At 34.1% G+C, this 19670-nt stretch overlaps 1 protein-coding gene across 1 annotated transcript in view; it reads left to right on the top strand.

The window, feature by feature from the left end:
* ACSS3 (acyl-CoA synthetase short chain family member 3) overlaps nucleotides 1-19670 on the top strand; it is a 186972-nt gene that overhangs the window by 133770 nt on the left and 33532 nt on the right. Inside the window, exons 11-13 of the mRNA XM_063076153.1 lie at nucleotides 1487-1550; nucleotides 11439-11520; nucleotides 14106-14228. Coding sequence (XP_062932223.1) covers nucleotides 1487-1550; nucleotides 11439-11520; nucleotides 14106-14228 — 269 coding nt within the window. The remainder of the gene's footprint in view (nucleotides 1-1486; nucleotides 1551-11438; nucleotides 11521-14105; nucleotides 14229-19670) is intronic.

Raw genomic sequence — 19670 nt, 5'->3', positions numbered from 1 at the left:
TTGAACAGTTCTGTCACCTCTGCTTCTTTTATCATAAAAATTTTTGTGTTGAGACATTTTTAGGGGTTGCTGATTGTGAGAGATGTTAAACACATTTCCCTTTTAGTATTTCAGTACCATTTTTAAATACAGCTGTAAGAAAGAGTTAAGCTTGGTTGCCTCATGGAACTTCAATACAGAAGTTTCTCACTGGTTTGCAGACAGCACAGGTTAAATATTTATAATCAGGGAACCAGTGACTTTATGACTGATGATTTTTATGTTTTGTGGTTATTCAGAGATCAAAAGCATAATGTAATATTCGATATTATAATAAAAAAGCAGGATCCTTTTGAGAAAGGAAAGAAAACGCTTTTTGTATGAAAAATATTCAGTGTAATATAACACTTAATTTTATTCATTGAGTATCTTATGCAAGCTTTTCACTTTATATTCCTTGTTTTTCCCCCAAGTAACTCTTGTTTCAACACTATGAGAAAAGAATTTCTCCTATTTTATATATAGGGAAACCAAAGTGGTAATAGACCATGCCCAGGGACACACAGTAATTTGGCTACTGTATTGGGTTTGGGGACAGAAAGATGAATTAGGCATGGCCTCCACCTTTAATGAGCTCACAATCTAGTGAGATACAGATATTCACACCTCTACTAATTGAATGTCAAAATAGGGTTTGAAAACAAATTGCTCCAGGAACACAAAAAAGAAAGCAATTAATTTTTGGTGGGACGGACGATGTCCTTCTCTTCTCATAGCTACTTACAATAGAATTTCCTGGATTAATGAAGCCACATAAAGAATCTATCACAGCTTAGAAGATGATGATTTATCTTCATATTCAGTTTGCAGTAAGGGTTACCGAATGTGGATACCAGCTTTGATCTCCTAAAGTCTTTCAGGATTTTTTTTCAGGATATCACATAAAGCATCTGGATAATATTTGGGAAGATGAAATTGACCTAATTTAAAGTTTATAAGTGGGTATTATGCCTTAAATCAGAATAAGAGGTTCTCTATGCCTTTAAATGCTTTATTTTTTTGCCTACAGTATTTTTTGGTTTATTTTAAAACATTGTTTCCTTTAGTTTCTAGAAAACTGAAAATATTTTTAAAGTTTTTGATAGACTAGACAGATATATTAAATGAACATAAACATAGATCATAAATTTTTCTTCAGAATCTCCCTTAAAGACATCATTTTTCAAATATAAACATAGATCATAAATTTTTTAAAACATAGATCAAAATCTCTTTAAGGGAGATTCTGAAGAAAAATTTATGATCTTGTTAGAAATCAAATGAGCATGCCCTTTATATTTTTTGTATGATATTTTAGTTATTTGCATATGTTTATGGTCTCACAGGAATTGGAAGATTTTTAAGGTAGAGTTTTGGGGGTTAAAAACAGAAAATGTGGAAAAATGGTTAAGCATTAAGGTTATGCATTTTTGTTAAAATTTACATTTATTTATATTTTACTTTGTAGTTATGGTTTTGGATGACAACATGCAAAAACTGAAGGCTCGGTGTTTAGGAAATATTGTGGTGAAGTAAGCAAAACTTTTAATACTGCTATTTAAAGAGCAAAAATTGGAATATAATATTTTTTTAAATGGAGTGATTGTAGTGATAATAATGGAGGAGTTTGCAGAATGAGCTTGTGTGTTGCTCGGGAATTGTGCTAACTCTATTGTGATTTAAACATGCAAGCCCCATGAAGTACAACAAATGTAGATATAATTTTTAAAAAGATAAATTTGCATCTTTTAAAATAATTTTCTTCTGATTATACAAGTAGTGTATAGATAATAAAGTAGCATGTATACAAAAATCATAAACAAGTAAATAAAGATTTTGAACTTTTACTCCTCAGCAATACACTGTTAATTTTGTAATATATGTGACTTTCCTCTTTTTGACAAGCATTTTACATTGTTGAATCAATTCAGTATATTTTTGTGTATTTCTGTTTTCCCTTAAACCTGTCTCAGAAGCATTTTCAATTTTTACTCTGTTTCTTAATGCAGGCCTCGTAGTCTTTTTTGAATTTTTAGGATTATAATTACTACTGTATTGAATACCTTTTTGGTTTTACCTTTTCTTCTTTTCTGATAATTGATATAGTAATGAATAGATTCCTAAAAGTATAATTACTGTGTCAAATAGTAGCATATTATAAAGTTCCTGACTTATGAAATACCACAATACCTTGTTAACATTTTTTATCACTGTTCATTTAATAGGTAAAAGAGCTAAAATTTGAAGTAAAAATATTTACATTTGCTTCAATTAAATCATTACTTTAAAATGGTATGTTAGTGGAAGCTGAAATGGAAGTTTATTGAGAGGCACATAATTTGTGACATTTTAATAATTGATACAGGTTTAGTGCCTCTGGTTAGCATGATATTGGAATCTTTGCTGATGTGGTTTAAGTCATAGAATTTGCCAGAATGAACTGCTGTAAATAAAGAACATTGTATGTGAGGGCTTAGAAAAGACTGGTTTTCTCATATATTTCTGTTAGAACTCAAAAGAACTACTATTTCTTGGCATTTTCAACTTGGTATAAGATTGTCTCCCATTAATAATGTATTATAAATTCTATGAAAATTACTTGAAAAGCACTAGTAAAAAAAGAACATATTTCTTTATCTAGAGATATTTTAACTTCACAAAAAGCTGATAGAGGGATAGACATTATGATACAATTCTTCATATACTCGTATGCATCACTGTTAACACTAACCCGTTTGTTAAAGTTTCAACAAGATGGAAAAGTTAAATATTAAATATGTCATTTGTAGTTATATTTATCTGAATCAGAATCCATATTAACATAGAGCTGGTTGAAATTTGATTTCTTTGGGGAAAAACAGTGGGGCTAGCGGAGTGGGTTTGCTAGAGAAATTAATAATATGAACACAATTATGAGTGGATATTTAGCTTGCTTAGGGAATTACATGGTTTTGGAGAGCTTTAAAAGCACTAGAGGAACACACATTTTTATATAACCTCCTAACTGTGTGAATCATCTATTTCATAAAGCAACTCTTGCAAGATCTCAGAGGTGGCATTTGATGCCAGCACAGTTTTTCAACCCCTCACGGATCCTGTCACTCTAATTATGGATGCTTCATCCCACATCCATTCAGAGATAATAAAATACAGCACTATTCCACATAAACTATAATTTTTTCTAATAGCCATTATTTCAAGTACACGAAAGTAACACAACTATTGCCTTTAAGCATTCTATGTTTCAGATTGTCACCAATTCAGGATGACTTTCTACCCTCTGTAGAAAGGAAATCCTAAGCAGGGAATTTTATTGTACAGATCTGTGGTTCTTAAATTTCATTATAAATTATTTAAGGATGCAATATGTTATAATAGGCCATGGAATTTGATTCTTCTCTTAGGTTGATGGTGAAACTAGATACTTGAAAATATTATATTTATTATTGTTTTAGAATGGTAAGGTAGAAATGATCAGGAAAAAAAAAGGTTACCACTAAGAGAACCCACCTCCCTTTTAATAGAACAGCTCCTGAAACCATTTTTCAAGAGCCCATTTTTATCTATGAGAGCAAGGGTTTCCTTTTGAAACTTGCATCGCCAGTAGCCATTCTTAACTCATCAATGTGAAAATTATTCTTGCTTCCCGATGGCTGCCTGCAGTATGTGCAGGATGTTTTCATATTTAATGTCTATCAGTAAGACTTGTTCATGTATTTTCATATTTAGAAATAGTGATATAAGGAGACAAAAAGGCAAACAAACAAACAAAACCCAAAACACTCTTGGTCCATTTAGATTTTTCCACCTCCTTTGTTATGGCATTCTGGAAATCACTGCTTTGCTCTCCTGGGGACTAGAAGGTGGAAATTTTAGTGATTCCTAAACTACTGTAGGGCCTAGGATATAGTAAACAGGAATCTAGCAGTTTTAGTGTTTTGATAGACTACTTGCATCCATAGAATTTATTTTTCTAGTATAAGAGAAAACTTCGTGTCCACATGGATGTAAGAAAATTCTTTTGATTTTGAAACCTACTCCAGGCAGATAATTGAGGGGAAAAGTTATGGTATCTGAATTGCTATGAATACAAAATGCTCATGAATATTAGAAGGTGCTCTTATAATTGTATCCAGAGCTCCAAGGTGCAGAAATAAAACTATGAGTCAGTAATTTCTAGGTAACAGGGAGCAGGGCATGAAAAAAATTTTAAGTGCATTTGCCATCCTTAGTACCACAGTGCTCATTGTTATTAAAGCCATAGGTCTTTGGCTCTTTCTCTCTGAAGGGCATACATTTTCTCTGGCCAGATCTTTTGTTGGTATTGGCAGGGTGGTTTGTCTACCCCGTGCTGTGTTCCACTGACCTGTGCCCTGCAGTCAGTAGGGGGTTCAAGGGAGCTGTATGAAATTGTCCAAGTGGCTTTTAATTTAGCACCTACCAATTTCTCATTCTCCAGATATGAACTCTTGGCACTTACTGATGTTTGTTCACATCTTTACAGCTTCCCAGGAGTAATTCATTCACTGTGCTGCCATCTAGGGAAAGGGTCAGAACAGCTTTCTTTTCATCAGGGTGTCGTTTGAGTAAAACCAAGGATGTCACATAATTATAATCCTGTTCCTTTACAAATCCCACATACAGATTTTAGTATGATCTTTTATCAGCCTTATAACAACACTGTGAGGTAGGCAATGGGACAGATATTATCCTCATTTTAGTCATGAGAAACTAAGTATCAAAAAAAAAAAAAAGAAACTAAGTATCATTAGTAATTAAACAGCTAGAACTCACATTATTACCCCGTCTTTTGTCTGCCCACAGAGAAAGAAACGATGGCCTAGTCGGTCTCTTCTGGGGAGCTAAAAAGTAACTTCATATAAAAATGTCAAGTAAAGCCTAAGGACCCTTTAGTAAATACTGGGTACAAAGTTGGGATTTAACTCCAGAATTTTCTAGGGAACAGGAATTATGTCTTCAATTTATTTCTTTTACCATGGGGATTCCTAATAAAGGAGTGAATACAGACCATCCCTTATCTGGAAGAGAAGGCACTTAAGAATTTCCCATTTCAGACTGGTCAGGAATATGTTACCCTAGGACAAGGGGCATGCTCTTTCTGCCTTAGCTATTTAAGATTTCTCAGCATTCTGATGCCTCCCTCTCACATGGGTATCACTGCTGCCTTAGTTATTCCTCTTTCCCCTGCAGATTAGTCTCTTTGGAAAGGACATTCTGTAAGAGGAACACCAGATTCACAATTGGAGGAATAGTCACAAAATTCCCTTTTGCACTTTGCTTGGAAGAGGTGGGAAAGGTATCGTAGGGTGGTAGCATTTGATTTTAAATTTGAGGATGAGAATAGGCCTTAACCAGCACATTTTTATATCTTTCCCTTCCTTCTGTCAGTCCAATGCATTTTTATACTATTGCAAGTACAGAAAAAGTGTTCTTTTTCTGTAACTTCAGAAAATGAGCCCCAGTGCACCCACTAAAGAAGAACTGTACTTAATATAGGATAATCCTTAGAATAGCAGTAAGGCAAAAAGTGTTAATTTGGAATACTGCAAAAAAAAATTCTGCTCTAGCTCATATACACCTAACTTCTGTCTGGATCTTTTTGCTTCTCTTCTCACGTTTTCTAAAATTTATATATGTATGTATGTGTGTGTGTGTGTGTATATATATATATATATATAAACATTTATACACCTAATTTGTATTTCTATTTGTATTATACACCTAATTTCCAATTCTGAAAACTTTCTTCTTTTCTGCTTTTCTTTAGGACCATTATATGGCTTATTCCAAGGTTCCTTCTTTAGATATCATTTGCAATACGGATAACATCATCTGAATTTTTAAAGATGCCACACCTTATTAGTGGGGAACAGAAAACATTTCCCTATTTCATCCTATTAATTACCAATTGCAAACTACAATCTTGCTTTTCAGCCTAATTTCAGTTATTTTAGAAGGTGCTCTAAAGGTTTTCTTCCATTTATTTCAAAAATAACTTGGGACAATCACACATGCTATTTCAGCAGTTCCACACCTTGGGTAGGGATGAAAACTTCTCTTCCAAGAGCTTCTGGCAGTGCAGGGCTTAACCACCTGCTATAAAACTTTCCTCACAAACATCTTGAATATTTGCATTTTAACATCATTTCATTAACTAAATGGAGTAGACACCATTCGCGACAGTCTTTCTCCCTATTTTCATTCTAAAAATACTAAATTTCTTGTAGTTTACAATATGACAACATCTCCATACATCTGAGACCGTGGTTTATATCTTTGTATTATTAATACTTAAGAATGACTGAGGAATACCAAGCACTGAGCAAATATCGATTGAACAAAGAAAATGAATGCATGTGTTCATACGTGAATGAATGAACATTTTCATCGTCTCTCCCCTGGCCGCTTCCACTGAAATCTTCCCCATCCTATATCAGCCTGCCTCTCTGTGTGAAACCACTGATTTATATCTCTCCTTCCAGTCACCCACAAATATTTAAAAAGTATAGCTCAACCTTACTGCTTCTACTTACTTCCTGTTTGCTCCTTAATCACTTCAGCTCCCTGAAATATTAATCCTGAAGATATTTGTAATACCTTGATTACTGTGTTCCATGACTACTGTTGAATCCACTCTCAAACAAAATTTGTATTTCATTTGACCTTTTTGAAGACTCAGTTATTATTAAAACTCTACTCTAGTGGCTCCTGTGATACTACTTTCTCTAGGTTCTTGTACATCTCTTATTTTCTTTTTCTTTTCATTCAATTGTCTTCTTTCCTTGATCCTACTTTGACACTAATGTTTGGTCTTGGTTTTCTTCTTCCTCTTCCATATCCTCTCCCTGAATCATCTTACTGATTTCTAACATGTCTTTAATTACCTAGCTGCATATGATGAGCATATCTGTATATCCACAGGCCCATCTCCTTTCTCATTTTCAGACATGTTTTTATTGACATCTTATTTGATTGCTCCACCTATGATGCCACAGGTTCTTAAAAATTGGCATCTAAACCAAATTCTCTATCTCCTCTCTACTTCTCCAAGCCCTAGTATGGCACCTCTCTGGAAAATATTGCTTTTACTACGTTGTGTACTTTGTGTTGGCATCACCATTGGTTTAGACTAGAAACTTTAGAGTCGGATTTGATTATTCTCTCTTCTTCATCCCTCATATTTGATTTCCATCCTCCTACTGTGGCTTCTAGTTAACTAATCCATCACAACACCTTTATTATTCTTCCTAAAACAAAGATCTGACTATATACTTTCCTTCTTTTAAAAAACTTTGGTAACTTAGCATTATCACGTGCCTATTGTACTATTCAGGGTTCTCCAGAGAAATGGAACTGATAGGATGTCTATATACATATATATATATAGAGAGAAATTTATTTTAAGGAATTGGATCATGCATTTGTGGAGACTGGCAAGTACAGAATCTGTAAGGTAAGCTGGCAGGTTGAAGACCCAAAGAAGGGTTGCAGTTTGAGTCTGAGGGCAGAATTCCCTCTTCCTCCAGGAAAGTCAGTCTTTTATTCTGTTAAGACTTTAAACTGATTGGATGACAACCACTCACATTATGGAGGGTAATCTGCTTTATTCTGAGTCTACTGGAAAAATTTCATATAAAAATACCTGCACAGAAACATCTAGAATAATGTTTGACCAAATATCTGGGTATCATGTTCTAGGCAAGTAGATACATGAAATTAACCATCACACCTATTCATGATGTTTAGGGCTATGTAAAATTTGCCATTTGCTCCAGTTCCTATTTTTTCCTTTGTTCAGACAGTTCATACACATCCTTCCACCCCCCACACACATCCTATGTGTGGGTTAGATTAAGCAGACATATGTACTTGTGTACATCTTATTCAGTTCATTTTTTCCAGCTCTTCTTTCTGTACCTTACATATCTTAAGAAATCAGCATATATTTGTTGATTAACTGTCTGAATGGGAAGGGTTTAGGAATGTTGGTCACAAAACATGAAGTGCCTTTGTTTACTGTTCCTTTCTCAGCTTCGTGAATTTGTTCTTCATAATCCAAATCATAGACCTACTATATGTCAAATTCTCTGAGCTCCCTACCTTCTCATGATATTTCCTCTTGTATAAGAAGTCTATCACACATTGCATATATTGGGCTCTTTGTTATATGTTCCTGCAGGATGATTAAAATGATTCTAGCACCTGTTTTTCTCCTTTCAATATTCTGGGACCCTATCTTCCTCTTTTTCCTCCTTTACTTCCTCCTACACTTCTCACCTGTTTTTTAATTCTCTTCATTACCATTTCTCTACCATCATATGGCATATTTAAAGGCAATTACCTCTGTAGTCCAAAAGAAACAAACTAGGCATATGATGTCTCTCCCCAAGGATGGCTTTAATCCTGGAGAGAAAAAAAAGGACTGAGATTTTCTATTTCTAATGATTAAATTTAAGGGTGCTTTAAAGTACTCTTAGGATGACCTATTTTTATCACTGAGTGCATTTCAAGTTGATACTCTATTTCCATTGTACAGAGGTTTTAACGTTTGGTGATTGAATGAAAGTCAAAGACTTTCTCCTCAGAAACATATAATAGATATCTACATATAGCTAAATTTTACATTTAATTTCAGGGGGTTCAGAAATTTCTCAGCCTTGTTCATGCACCTCAGATAAAAATCACTTGGTAAGTTTTTCTTAATTCCCAGGATCTATGAGTATATACCAACTTATGCAGACATTTCTTGCTGTAATGAAAGATGGTATAAATATCTGTACTGTCTCGTTCTTCAGAAAATTTATTCAGGCATTTAAAGCTTTGTGCAATAGCTGAGAAAGCCTGTGTCCTTAAAGCTTTTTTTCTGATGGATGGCTACCTGTACTTTTAATCCTGTAGCCTTCCATAAGAATGTACTCTATCACAAATCACTAACACCATGTCTTTCTCAGGAAGCAAGAGAAAACACAGGTTATAGGGGAATCTCCTCTTAAGAACAGAGGTTGCAAACCTAAGTGACTTCTGGAAAAGTGTAAGATTTTCTCTTTCTTTCTAGTAACACTCAATATAAAATGCTAAACTTTTGGCTCCATCTACACACGTTGAATTAGATACATATAAGCCGCCAGGAAAATCAAATCATGTTCAATACAGCAAGTACTAAATCATTTGGATTATTATTGTAAGAACTTAGGAGTCTATACTGTGAAGAGGCGATATGTGAATGCTGATGAGCTGAAATCTTTGATTTGGGGTGAAGTGAGAGAAACGCTTAACAATATGCACTTTGATATGCATAGTTCTCTTTACGGGCATATTATCTGATTAAATATTTAGATCAGTGTTCCTATGTATCAGCAATCAGATAGAATTAAGAAACACCTGTTCCAGTTGTACCTGGCATGTGCATTCTAATTTGCTCCAGTCCCCACCACTCTCTATTGTCCTCATTCCAGCACGAATGTCAGTTGCCACAGTCTCTCAGAATGACCTTTTATATTTCTTCTAGTATAGTAGAGGGATATTCTCTAATACCCATGTGTCTGTCAAAAAATAGTACCATGAAAGACAGATAGGACTATATATCATGGCATATTTCTTGGAAGCAACTAAAAATTGTCTCTTATTTAATGGGCAAGCAGAGTGCATCTCCATCACATTTATTATTGTTTATTTCACATATTATCTGCTGCATTCATTAATGTTATTACCCCTTTTGGACCCCTTTGGCATTTAATTTGCCACTTCTTCTTAGTGCCTTCTTTACCTCTTTACCTTCAGAATCCTGAAAATATTGCTAAGTTGATTTTTAGTAGTTGTCATATTCACATATTATTTCAATGCTTAATAATGGATTTTATACTTTTTGTAAAATATTAACAATTAAACTAATGAAGTAAAATTATATATATACATATATATGTGTGTGTGTGTGTGTGGTTTAGAAGGATTAACATAGTAAAGTCAGTTATAAAAACCTGACGGGATTATCTGCTTCAGCCTGCTGTCCTCATACAGATGTAGTAATGGACAGCAATAGCAACAACACACCAGCATTTTAATTTTTTTTACAGATTACAAAATGCTTCATGTGCATTTTATGTAATTACATGAGGTCTAGAAAAACTGATGTGGCAGCATATTTTCTCCATCGTAAGGAAAAAAAGAACCTAGCAAAGGAGACGGTCTCACGAGGGTCATTACTGGGAGGTTGAACATGGCAGAAATGGGCAATATCAGCTGGGCTGCCCAAAGAGGCATCCACAGCTGCTCCCAGCTGTAGCAGCATTTTCTGCCTGACAGAATGAGAGAATAAAATTTGGTGCTAATACAGTCTAATATGAGGGTGGCCATCTGACCACCCTGCTTCCCTCTTACCCTGTCAGACCTGAAAACATGGCTTGCAAGGAGAGTGTGTGATGTTGCCTCATGTGGGCAGTAGCCCTCTCTAGGTCATGTTCAATTTTTTCAGAATCGGAACTGTGAAGGTACCATTCTACTTTGTAAGTACTTTTTCATTGTATAAGTACTGGAAAACAGGTTTCTGAAAGTCTTTAAGTTTTACAGTATCTGAATTTGCAAACTAGAATTTCTGTATCAAAGAAACAATCTGAATGGTTATATTTGTTAGTAGGCACTTCCTACAGAGGGCTAACATAAACATAGATGGATAGATGATATAGATGGATAGACAGATAGATAGATAGACAGACAGATAGAGATTAAGCCCTTGCCATGTGTATAACATCTGTTTAACACTATGGAGGAAAGAAGAACGTATGAGAGGAAATTGGCTGGTAAGAAAAGATATATGTTAGCTTACATTTTACATGCTCAGGTATTTCTGTGTGTTCATAGGTGTGAGAAATCACATAGGACTGGATGGTCGTGGAAAGAAAAAATAGAACAGGGAGCAGTAAGAGGCAATTCCCAGAGGAAGGAGGGACATTGATAGTGAAGATAGAATTGAGCACTGAATGCTTAATTGGAACAAAAAGACAGGTGAAGATGACTTGGTACTTCAAATAAGCAAATTTATTTTCCTCTGTTTAAAGAATATTTCTCTTAAAAAGTGATTCAGTTATGCATTTTGGGGGTTTTTTTGCAGATGTTGTGCTTTGGGTTGAAACGATAATTATTGCTCTTAGCTATTTGAATGCCATATGTGTGTGCTTTTTGTGCAACTTCCAGACACTATAGTCATTCTTCAATAATTCTGCTGTGCAATGGTCAGCAATTTAGGCCTCAATAGACATAATATTCCCAGCAGATTTAAGGGTTACATTTCAATGTACGATTTGAACTGTAGTTCTCCATCACACTGGAAAATTAATAGTTCTAATCAAATTGTTTTTATTACCACTTTTATCATAATTTCAACTGCTCTGTTTTTATACAAGGTTGCCATTACCACCTGGGGCTTTTTCGGGACTCTGGAAGAATCAAGAAGCATTCAAACATTTATACTTTGAAAAATTTCCTGTAAGAACTTTAATATACTTTTTTATCTTCTTATATACTTTTCTATAATTCTTGCATAATAAATTGAGTAACTTGCTCCTATGATTATAGATTAAAAAGCAACTTTTAAAGGTTGTCTGGACCAGTTTCCAGATCTCAGGGATGAGAATGATCAAATATATGTCAGTCATTTTTGTACATATTATCAGTCTTCAGACAGAAATTTCTTAGTTCCTTTTTTCAACTTTTCCTAGAACTTAACAGCCTTCAGTGTCAGAAAATTATTGGTTAAATTAAAATGATTTTTGGGTTCTCTATATTATTTCCTCCACTGTGTTTTTCTGTACAGACTGAGAGCAGCTAATCAGAACTATACAAGGTCATGAAGACCCCTTAACCTTCTCTACACCCAATTATGTGAGCAAAATTCATTCAGCTTGCCCAGAAGTTGTATTTTTCCATCCCTTAGTCTATTTTTGACATCCTTTCCTGAATGTACTCTGAATTCTTTGTTTTAAAATCTCATTTTAAAAATACAGATACAGAATAGAGATAGTGTCCTCAAAGCCCAACAGCCCTCAGTGCTCTGGACAACAGCGAGTGTCTACCTGTTTCCCATTTTGTCATTGCCCTGTTACTCCATGCCAAGGTGATGTGGGCTGTGTTCTCGACAGTACTTCATTGATCACACTTGTCACAGTCCCACCAACATCCTTCAGCTGTTCTTTTACTTCTAATTCTTTCCCTGAGAGTGTAACCTAGTCCTCATTCGACATTAGGTAAAAAGGAAAGAATATCAGAATTTTATGAAAAAAAGTTGTTCAAGTATTTAGCATTCTATCTTTATTATTTGTGAGCAAAGGGCAGAGAACCTAATCAACTTGACAAATGACAAGAATTAAAATAGTTTTCTTTAGAAAGAGGTCGTAGATTTGAATGACCTCAGTAGACAAAATTAAACATGCTCCTGATAAAAGATGCAGGGAAGATATGTCAGTATAGTTGACTCCTATTAGCCTAATCTATCTGCTTGGTGGGCCACAGTTAAATCCTCAGAGTACTGATATGATTAATTATAACCTGACAATGGCAAATAATATGTGCATGTGGATTTGACATGATCACCTTAAACACTGAAAACTCCCTCAAAGCCCCAGTTTTATGGTTAAACTATATGAAGTGACACTATAATCTGCCTTGTTACCTGACCTCAAACCTCTAATCTGAGGGCTTAATAACAGTGCAGGAGGGTTAAACCCAAAGTCTGGCTCCAGAGTTCATGCTCTTAACTCAAGGTTGCCTCTCAAATAGTAATCACAGTAGTAATTGCAGTAAGATCAGTCAGTTATTGAGAGCTTCTGATATGCCACAGTCTGTCCTCTTTACTTCATGTAGAGTTTGCTTCTGTGGCTTATAACAAAATACCTGAAAGTGGGTAGTTTATAAGAAAACAAAATTTATTTCTTACAATTGCAAGCCTGGGAAGTCCAAAGTCTAGGGAACACATCTAGAGAGGGCCTGTTGGTGGTGGCTCTACAGCAACACAGGGTATCACATAGCAAATGGGTTAGCAAGACAGTGCTAATTCCTCATTTGCTCTCCTTTTAAAGCCATCAGAACCACACCCATTACTCCATAATAGGTCAATCCTCTCACCAGGATACAGTCCTCACAATCTAATCACCTCTAAGGCCCCATCTTTCAGTTACCGTAATAGGATTTCCTACCCTCTTAACATTATCACAGTGGAGATTAAATTTCTAATACATGAAACTTTGGGGGAAACAATTCAATTGATAGCACTTCATATACAGTATTTCTTAACATATGTATGTATGCTTAACATATACTGTCTGCTTAACAGAAGCCTTTTAAGACAGAGTTCATTAGACCCATTTAACAGATGAACAGACTAAGTCTCAGAAAGGTTAAGGAACACAAATGATGACTTACCAGAATGTGTCCTAGAGCCCATACTCATTAATATACGTATCAAGATAACTCAGAAGCATTAGAGGAAGTAATATTTCTTTCTTTCTACTTCTTATTCTTCTTGATTCTTCATTGTATTGTGATTTCTGGACCAGAAAAGATGTGCTACTTTGAGTTAATTAAAAATTAAATTTCATGTTTACTATTAAATTTCAGTGAAGCTTGAGTACAATCCTAATCCGTATTAATAAACTAGTGCTCTATTTTGTAATTATTCATAGGGAGCTAACTTTAAAGCTTTTAAAAATTAATGCAATAAAGAAAAAATCTATCAAAGAATTACTTTGCAATGTCAAAGTATATTAGAAATATTAAGCTATTACTTCTCCATTTAGAAAAGAAATAGGGTTCATAAACTTTACAACTCTAAGTTCAAATACTTAATTTAAATATATATGAGAACACATTAACTTATTCCTGGATATTAGAGGAGCAAAGAGATTCTAGTAAGCTTTCAAAATAAAAATTAATTTAATTACAAACTGTAGGATGAAAAAAAGTCAAATGCACACAGTAAATCCATTTCTACCACATTTCATATTTTATCAAGCTTAAAAATGATTATGCTGCCTAACACTAGAAGCTAATTAAACACTATTTATTCTTGTTTTCAGGGATACTATGACACCATGGATGCTGGTTACATGGATGAGGAAGGCTATGTGTATGTTTTGTCTCGAGTTGATGATGTCATAAATGTTGCAGGTCACAGGATTTCTGCAGGTTCCATTGAAGAGGTATGGATGAATATTGAATATCGGTATTTTTTTTCCAAGTTGTGTTTAGGAACAGAGCTGAACCGAAGACAATATTGATGTTAAGTCATTCCACACAGAAAATGACCACATCCTTCATTTATAGCAGAGAGTAGGTAACTGTTGTATCTTTCTCACCTCACTTCTGTAGATTTTTAGATTTTCCATCCTCCCCTCATTGCTGAATTAAGTGTATGTATGTTTAAGTTCATAAGAAACTGCCAAACTGTTTTCCAGCATGGCTGTGCTATTTTACATACCTGCAGTGTTTAAGGGTTCCTATTTCTTCCCATTCTTTACAGAACTTGATAGTGTCATTACTTTTTATTTAAACCATTCTAATAGGTGTGTAATGGTATCTCATTGTACTTTTGATTTGCATTTCTGTCATAACTAATATTCTTAGCATCTTCTCACGTGCATATTTGCCATCTACATATCTTCTTAGGTGAGATACCTGTTAAAATCTTTTGCCCATTTTTAAAAATTGAATTGTTTGTGTTCTTACTGTTCAGTTTTGAGAGTTCTTTTTATATTCTGGACACAAGTTCTTCATTTAATGTGCAATTTGCAAATATTTTCTTCCAGTCTGTGACTGCTCTTTTTATTCTGTACAAGAAAAAAAAAAGTGCCCTTAGCAAGGCAAAAGTATTTTTCATTTTGATGAAGTCTAATTCACCATTTTTTTTTCTTTTACATATCATGATTTTCATGACATTTATGTAAGAATTCTTTCCTAACACAAGATCACAAAGATTTACTCTTCTGTTTTCATCTAAGAGTTTTATAGTTTTATGTTTTACATTTAGTTTTATTGTTTTACATTTTATATTATTTTTAAATTTATATTTAAGCTAATTTTTGTATATAGTGTACTGTGTAGGAATTTTTTTAATGGATGCAATTGTTGCAGCATTATTTGTTGGAAAGACTGCCCTTTCTCCATTGAATTGCATTTACAACTGTGTCAAAAAATCAACTGATAATATTGGAGTGGGTTAATTTCTAGAATATCTTGTCTGTTTCATTGATTTAAGTGTTTATCTTTTTGTCAATACCATACTGTCTTGGTATTGTAGCTTTATAGTATATCTTTTTTTTTTAAAAATTTTATTTTGTCGATATACATTGTGGCTGATTATTGCTCCCCATCACCAAAACCTCCCTCCCTTCTCCCTCCCCCCCTCCCCCCCAACAATGTCCATTCTGTTTGCTTGTCGTATCAACTTCAAATAATTGTGGTTGTTATATCTTCTCCCCCCCACCCTGGTTTGTGTGTGTGTGTGTGTGTGTGTGTGTGTGTGAATTTATATATTAATTTTTAGCTCCCACCAATAAGTGAGAACATGTGATATTTCTCTTTCTGTGCCTGACTTGTTTCACTTAATATAATTCTCTCAAGGTCCATCCATGTTGTTGCAAATGGCAGTATTTCATTCGTTTTTATAGCTGAGTAGTATTCCATTGTGTAGATGTACCACATTTTCCGTATCCACTCATCTGATGATGGGCATTTGGGCTGGTTCCAACTCTTGGCTATTGTAAAGAGTGCTGCGATGAACATTGGGGAACAGGTATACCTTTGACTTGATGATTTCCATTCCTCTGGGTATATTCCCAGCAGTGGGATAGCTGAGTCGTATGGTAGATCTATCTGCAATTGTTTGAGGAACCTCCATACCATTTTCCATAGAGGCTGCACCATTTTGCAGTCCCACCAGCAATGTATGAGAGTTCCTTTATAGTATATCTTAAAGTTGAATAGTGTGAATTCTCCACATTTGCTCTTCTTAATACTGTTTTGGCTGTTCTAGTTTCTTTATATGTTCCATATATGTTTTACAATTAGTTCTTCTATAGCTACAATAAATAAATGCATTAATTTTTATTGAAATTATGTTAGATCTATAGATTGATTAGGGAAAAATTGATATCTCAACTATATTGAGTCTTCCAATCCAAACATTTTATATATCTCTTCATTTATTTAGGTCTTCTTTAATACGTTCCGTAAATATCTTATACTTTTCAGCATAAGATTCTAAACAGATTTTGTTAGATTTATACCTATGTTTCAGGTCTTATATTTAAGTCTTTAATACACTTTAAGTTGATTTTGGTATATAGCAAGAGGTACAAGTCTAGTTTCATTCTTCTACATATAGATATCCAGTTTTCCTAGCATCATTTATTGAAGAGACTGTCCTTTCCCCAATTTATTTTCTTGGTGCTTTTGTTGAAGATCTCTTGGCTGTAAGTATGTGGATTGATTTGGGGGCTCTCCATTCTATTCCATTGGTCCATGTGTCTGTTTTTATTCCAGGACCATGCTGTTTTGGTTGCTATAGCTTTGTGGTATAATTTGAAGTCAGGAAATGTAATGCCTCTGGCTTTATTTTATTTTATTTTTTGCTAAGGATTGCTTTGGCTATCCAGGGTCTTCTGCTGTTCCATATGACTGTTAGGATTGGTTTTTTTTTTTTCTATATCCATGAAGAATGTTATTGGTATTTTGATGGAGATTGCATTGAATCTGTAAATCGTTTTGGGTAGTGGGGAAATTTTCACAACATTAGTTCTTCCAATCCATGAACATGGAATATCTTGCCATCTTTTTGTGTCCTCTTCAATTTCTTTTCTTTTCTTTTTTATTTTTTTCCCTGACTGGCAAGGGGATAGCAGCCCTCGGCATGGCATAGTCTGCACCACTCTCAGCCAGCAAGCACACTGGCCATGCCTATATAGGATCCGAACCCATGGCCTCAGCGCTACCAGCGCCACACTCTTTCAAGTGAGCAACAGAGCCAGCCCTTGTCTTCTTTAATTTCTTTCAGCAGTGATTTGTAGTTCTCATTGTAGAGATCTTTCACCTCCTTAGTTAAATTTATCCCTAAGTAATTAATCTTCTTGGTGGCTATTGTAAATGGACTTGCTTTCTTGACTTCTTTTTCTGCTAGTATTTAATATTTTATCTATTGGAAATAGTATTTTTTAAAATTTTGTTTTTCAAAATTTTATTACTTATGGATAGCAATACTATTGACTTTTGTTTACTGATATGTAACCTGCGACCTTGTTGAACTCCTTAGTTCTAGGAGTTTTGTGGGTTGATTTCTTAAGATTTCCTGTGTAAACAACCATGTTGTCTATGAATAGAGACAGTTTTATTACTTCTTTTCCAATCAGAATCTCTTCTATGTCTTTTTCTTGGCTTTATGAGCTGGCTAGTACTTCTATGATGTTGAATAAGGTGGTGAGAGCAGACACCCTTGTCTTGTTTCTGATCTTAGGGTAAAACATTCAGTATGTTAAGATTAAGAATGATATATACTGCAAGTGTTTCTGTAGATACCTTTTATCAAATTAAGAAAGTTTCCTTCTATTCCTAATTTGCTAAGGTTTTTTATTATTATTTTTGTGAATGGATGTTGAATTTTGACAAATGGTTTTTCTGCTTCTATTGATAGGATAATGAGGGTTTTATTTTTAAGCCTGTTATGTGAATTATAGTAATTACTTTTCAGCCTTTAAACCAGTCGTGCATTACTAAGATAAACTTTACTTGTTGCAATGAATTATTATCTTTATAGATTAGTTTTTTAATCGAAGGTAATTTTTTCTTTTTCTGAAGTTCTTTGTGTGATAATCAAATAGCCACTCCATCTTTTTTGGATAGTGTTTGAATAATTTATCTTTTTCCATTCTTTCATTTTTAATCTGTCTGGATTATTATGTTTCATGTGGGTTGCTCATAGACAGCATGTAGTTGAGTCTTGTAGACAGCATGCAATACTTTTTATTTTTAACTCATCTACAGTCTCTATCTTTTATCTGTTATTTTTAGACTATTTACATTTAAATAAATTATTAATATATTTGTTTATGTCTACCAGTTTATTATTAATTTTCTTTTTGCCTCTTCTCCTTTTCGTTCCCGCATTTCTCCTCTTCTTCCTTTTTAAAAGATTTTTCTTTTTTCTTTCTTTCTTTTTTTTTTGTAGCTTCTACTTTTTTGCTGAGAATTTCTATGATTTCATTCATATCAAGAGTGCTCACCCATACTTCTCGAGCTATGATTATCACTGGGTTTTTAATATTCATCTTTATTAATTTTATCATGATTGTGAAAATGATATGTTTTGGGTCAATGATAGATATCTTAATAATAAGAGTGTCGTTGCTGCCTTGCCCCTGGTCTTACCCCTGGGCTACCCAATGAGAGCCAATGAGAACTTTTACTACATGAGTAGCTAGATGCTCCACAGACAAAGGACAAGGAAAATGATTTTTCTCAACTTATGAAAAGGAGGGAGGAAGCTATCTCCCACTCCTCCTGAGGGATCTCCTTAGAAACATAATGTCTTGTTCAAACTCTATCCCTTTGATATATAAATAAAATAGCTCTAGGAGCCAGATAACCCTGTGTGTCTCCACTTTTACAACCTAGAAATGTTTCCAATTTGTGGGGATCCATTTTTTTTGACATGTAAATACCTAGGAAGAGAGTGAACATGTCTTAGCACCTTGGGAATTTATCCTAGGGATCTAGTCTGGATTCTAACCAGTTGACCCTCCCAGGGAAATTAGGAAAGGTTTTTTTATCCTTTCAGACTAGAGCAACTAATTACACATATAGCTATAGATATAATTCTCATGATATTTGAAGAGTTTCAAGATCCTAGAGCTTTTTATAGGAACACCAAGAAATCCAGAAAGCTTTATTTCCCCATAGTTATAATAGCTGCAGTAAAATTTTTGATAATTCTAGTATTTAGGTGATCTTGGATTCGGCTTCTAGTGATTATCTTTTTTCTTAAGGGTATTTAGGTTCTCCTGGCTCTTTTTTATGTCAAGTGATTTTGGATTTTGTTCTGAATATTTTGAATAATATATTATGAGATTCTGGATCCTATTTAAATCTTCTGTATTTGTGTTCTTGTTTTTGTTTATTTTGGCAGGTGGTCAGCCTAGTTAAGATTAGACTATACGTCATTACTCACTTTCTGTGGATTGTGGTTCTAATATCAATTTAGTTTTCAAAGGCTTTGCCAATTGAGGTTTTTTTTACACAGATAATCATGTTATCCGTGAACAAAGACAGTTTGATTTTTTCCTTCGCAATCTGTATATCTACCTTATATTTTCTCTTCCTGTCTTATTGTACTAGCTAAGACTTACAGTACGATGTTGAAAAGCAGTGGTGAGACGGGATATCCTTGTCTTGTTCTTGATAGTAGGAGAGTTTTGACTTTCTCATTATTAAGTATAATATTAATTCTAGACTTTTTGTAGATGTTCCTTATCAAATTGAGGGAGTTCCCCTCTATTCCTAGTTTTTTTTTTTTCCTAATCACAAATGGGTATTGGATTTTGTCAAAATTTTTTCCCTGCATCTTTGGTATAATCATGTGATTTCTCTTTATC

Source organism: Cynocephalus volans, chromosome 12 (genome assembly GCF_027409185.1).
Source record: "Cynocephalus volans isolate mCynVol1 chromosome 12, mCynVol1.pri, whole genome shotgun sequence".
Taxonomy (NCBI): Eukaryota; Metazoa; Chordata; class Mammalia; order Dermoptera; family Cynocephalidae; genus Cynocephalus; species Cynocephalus volans.
This window is presented reverse-complemented; position numbering and strand designations above follow the sequence as displayed.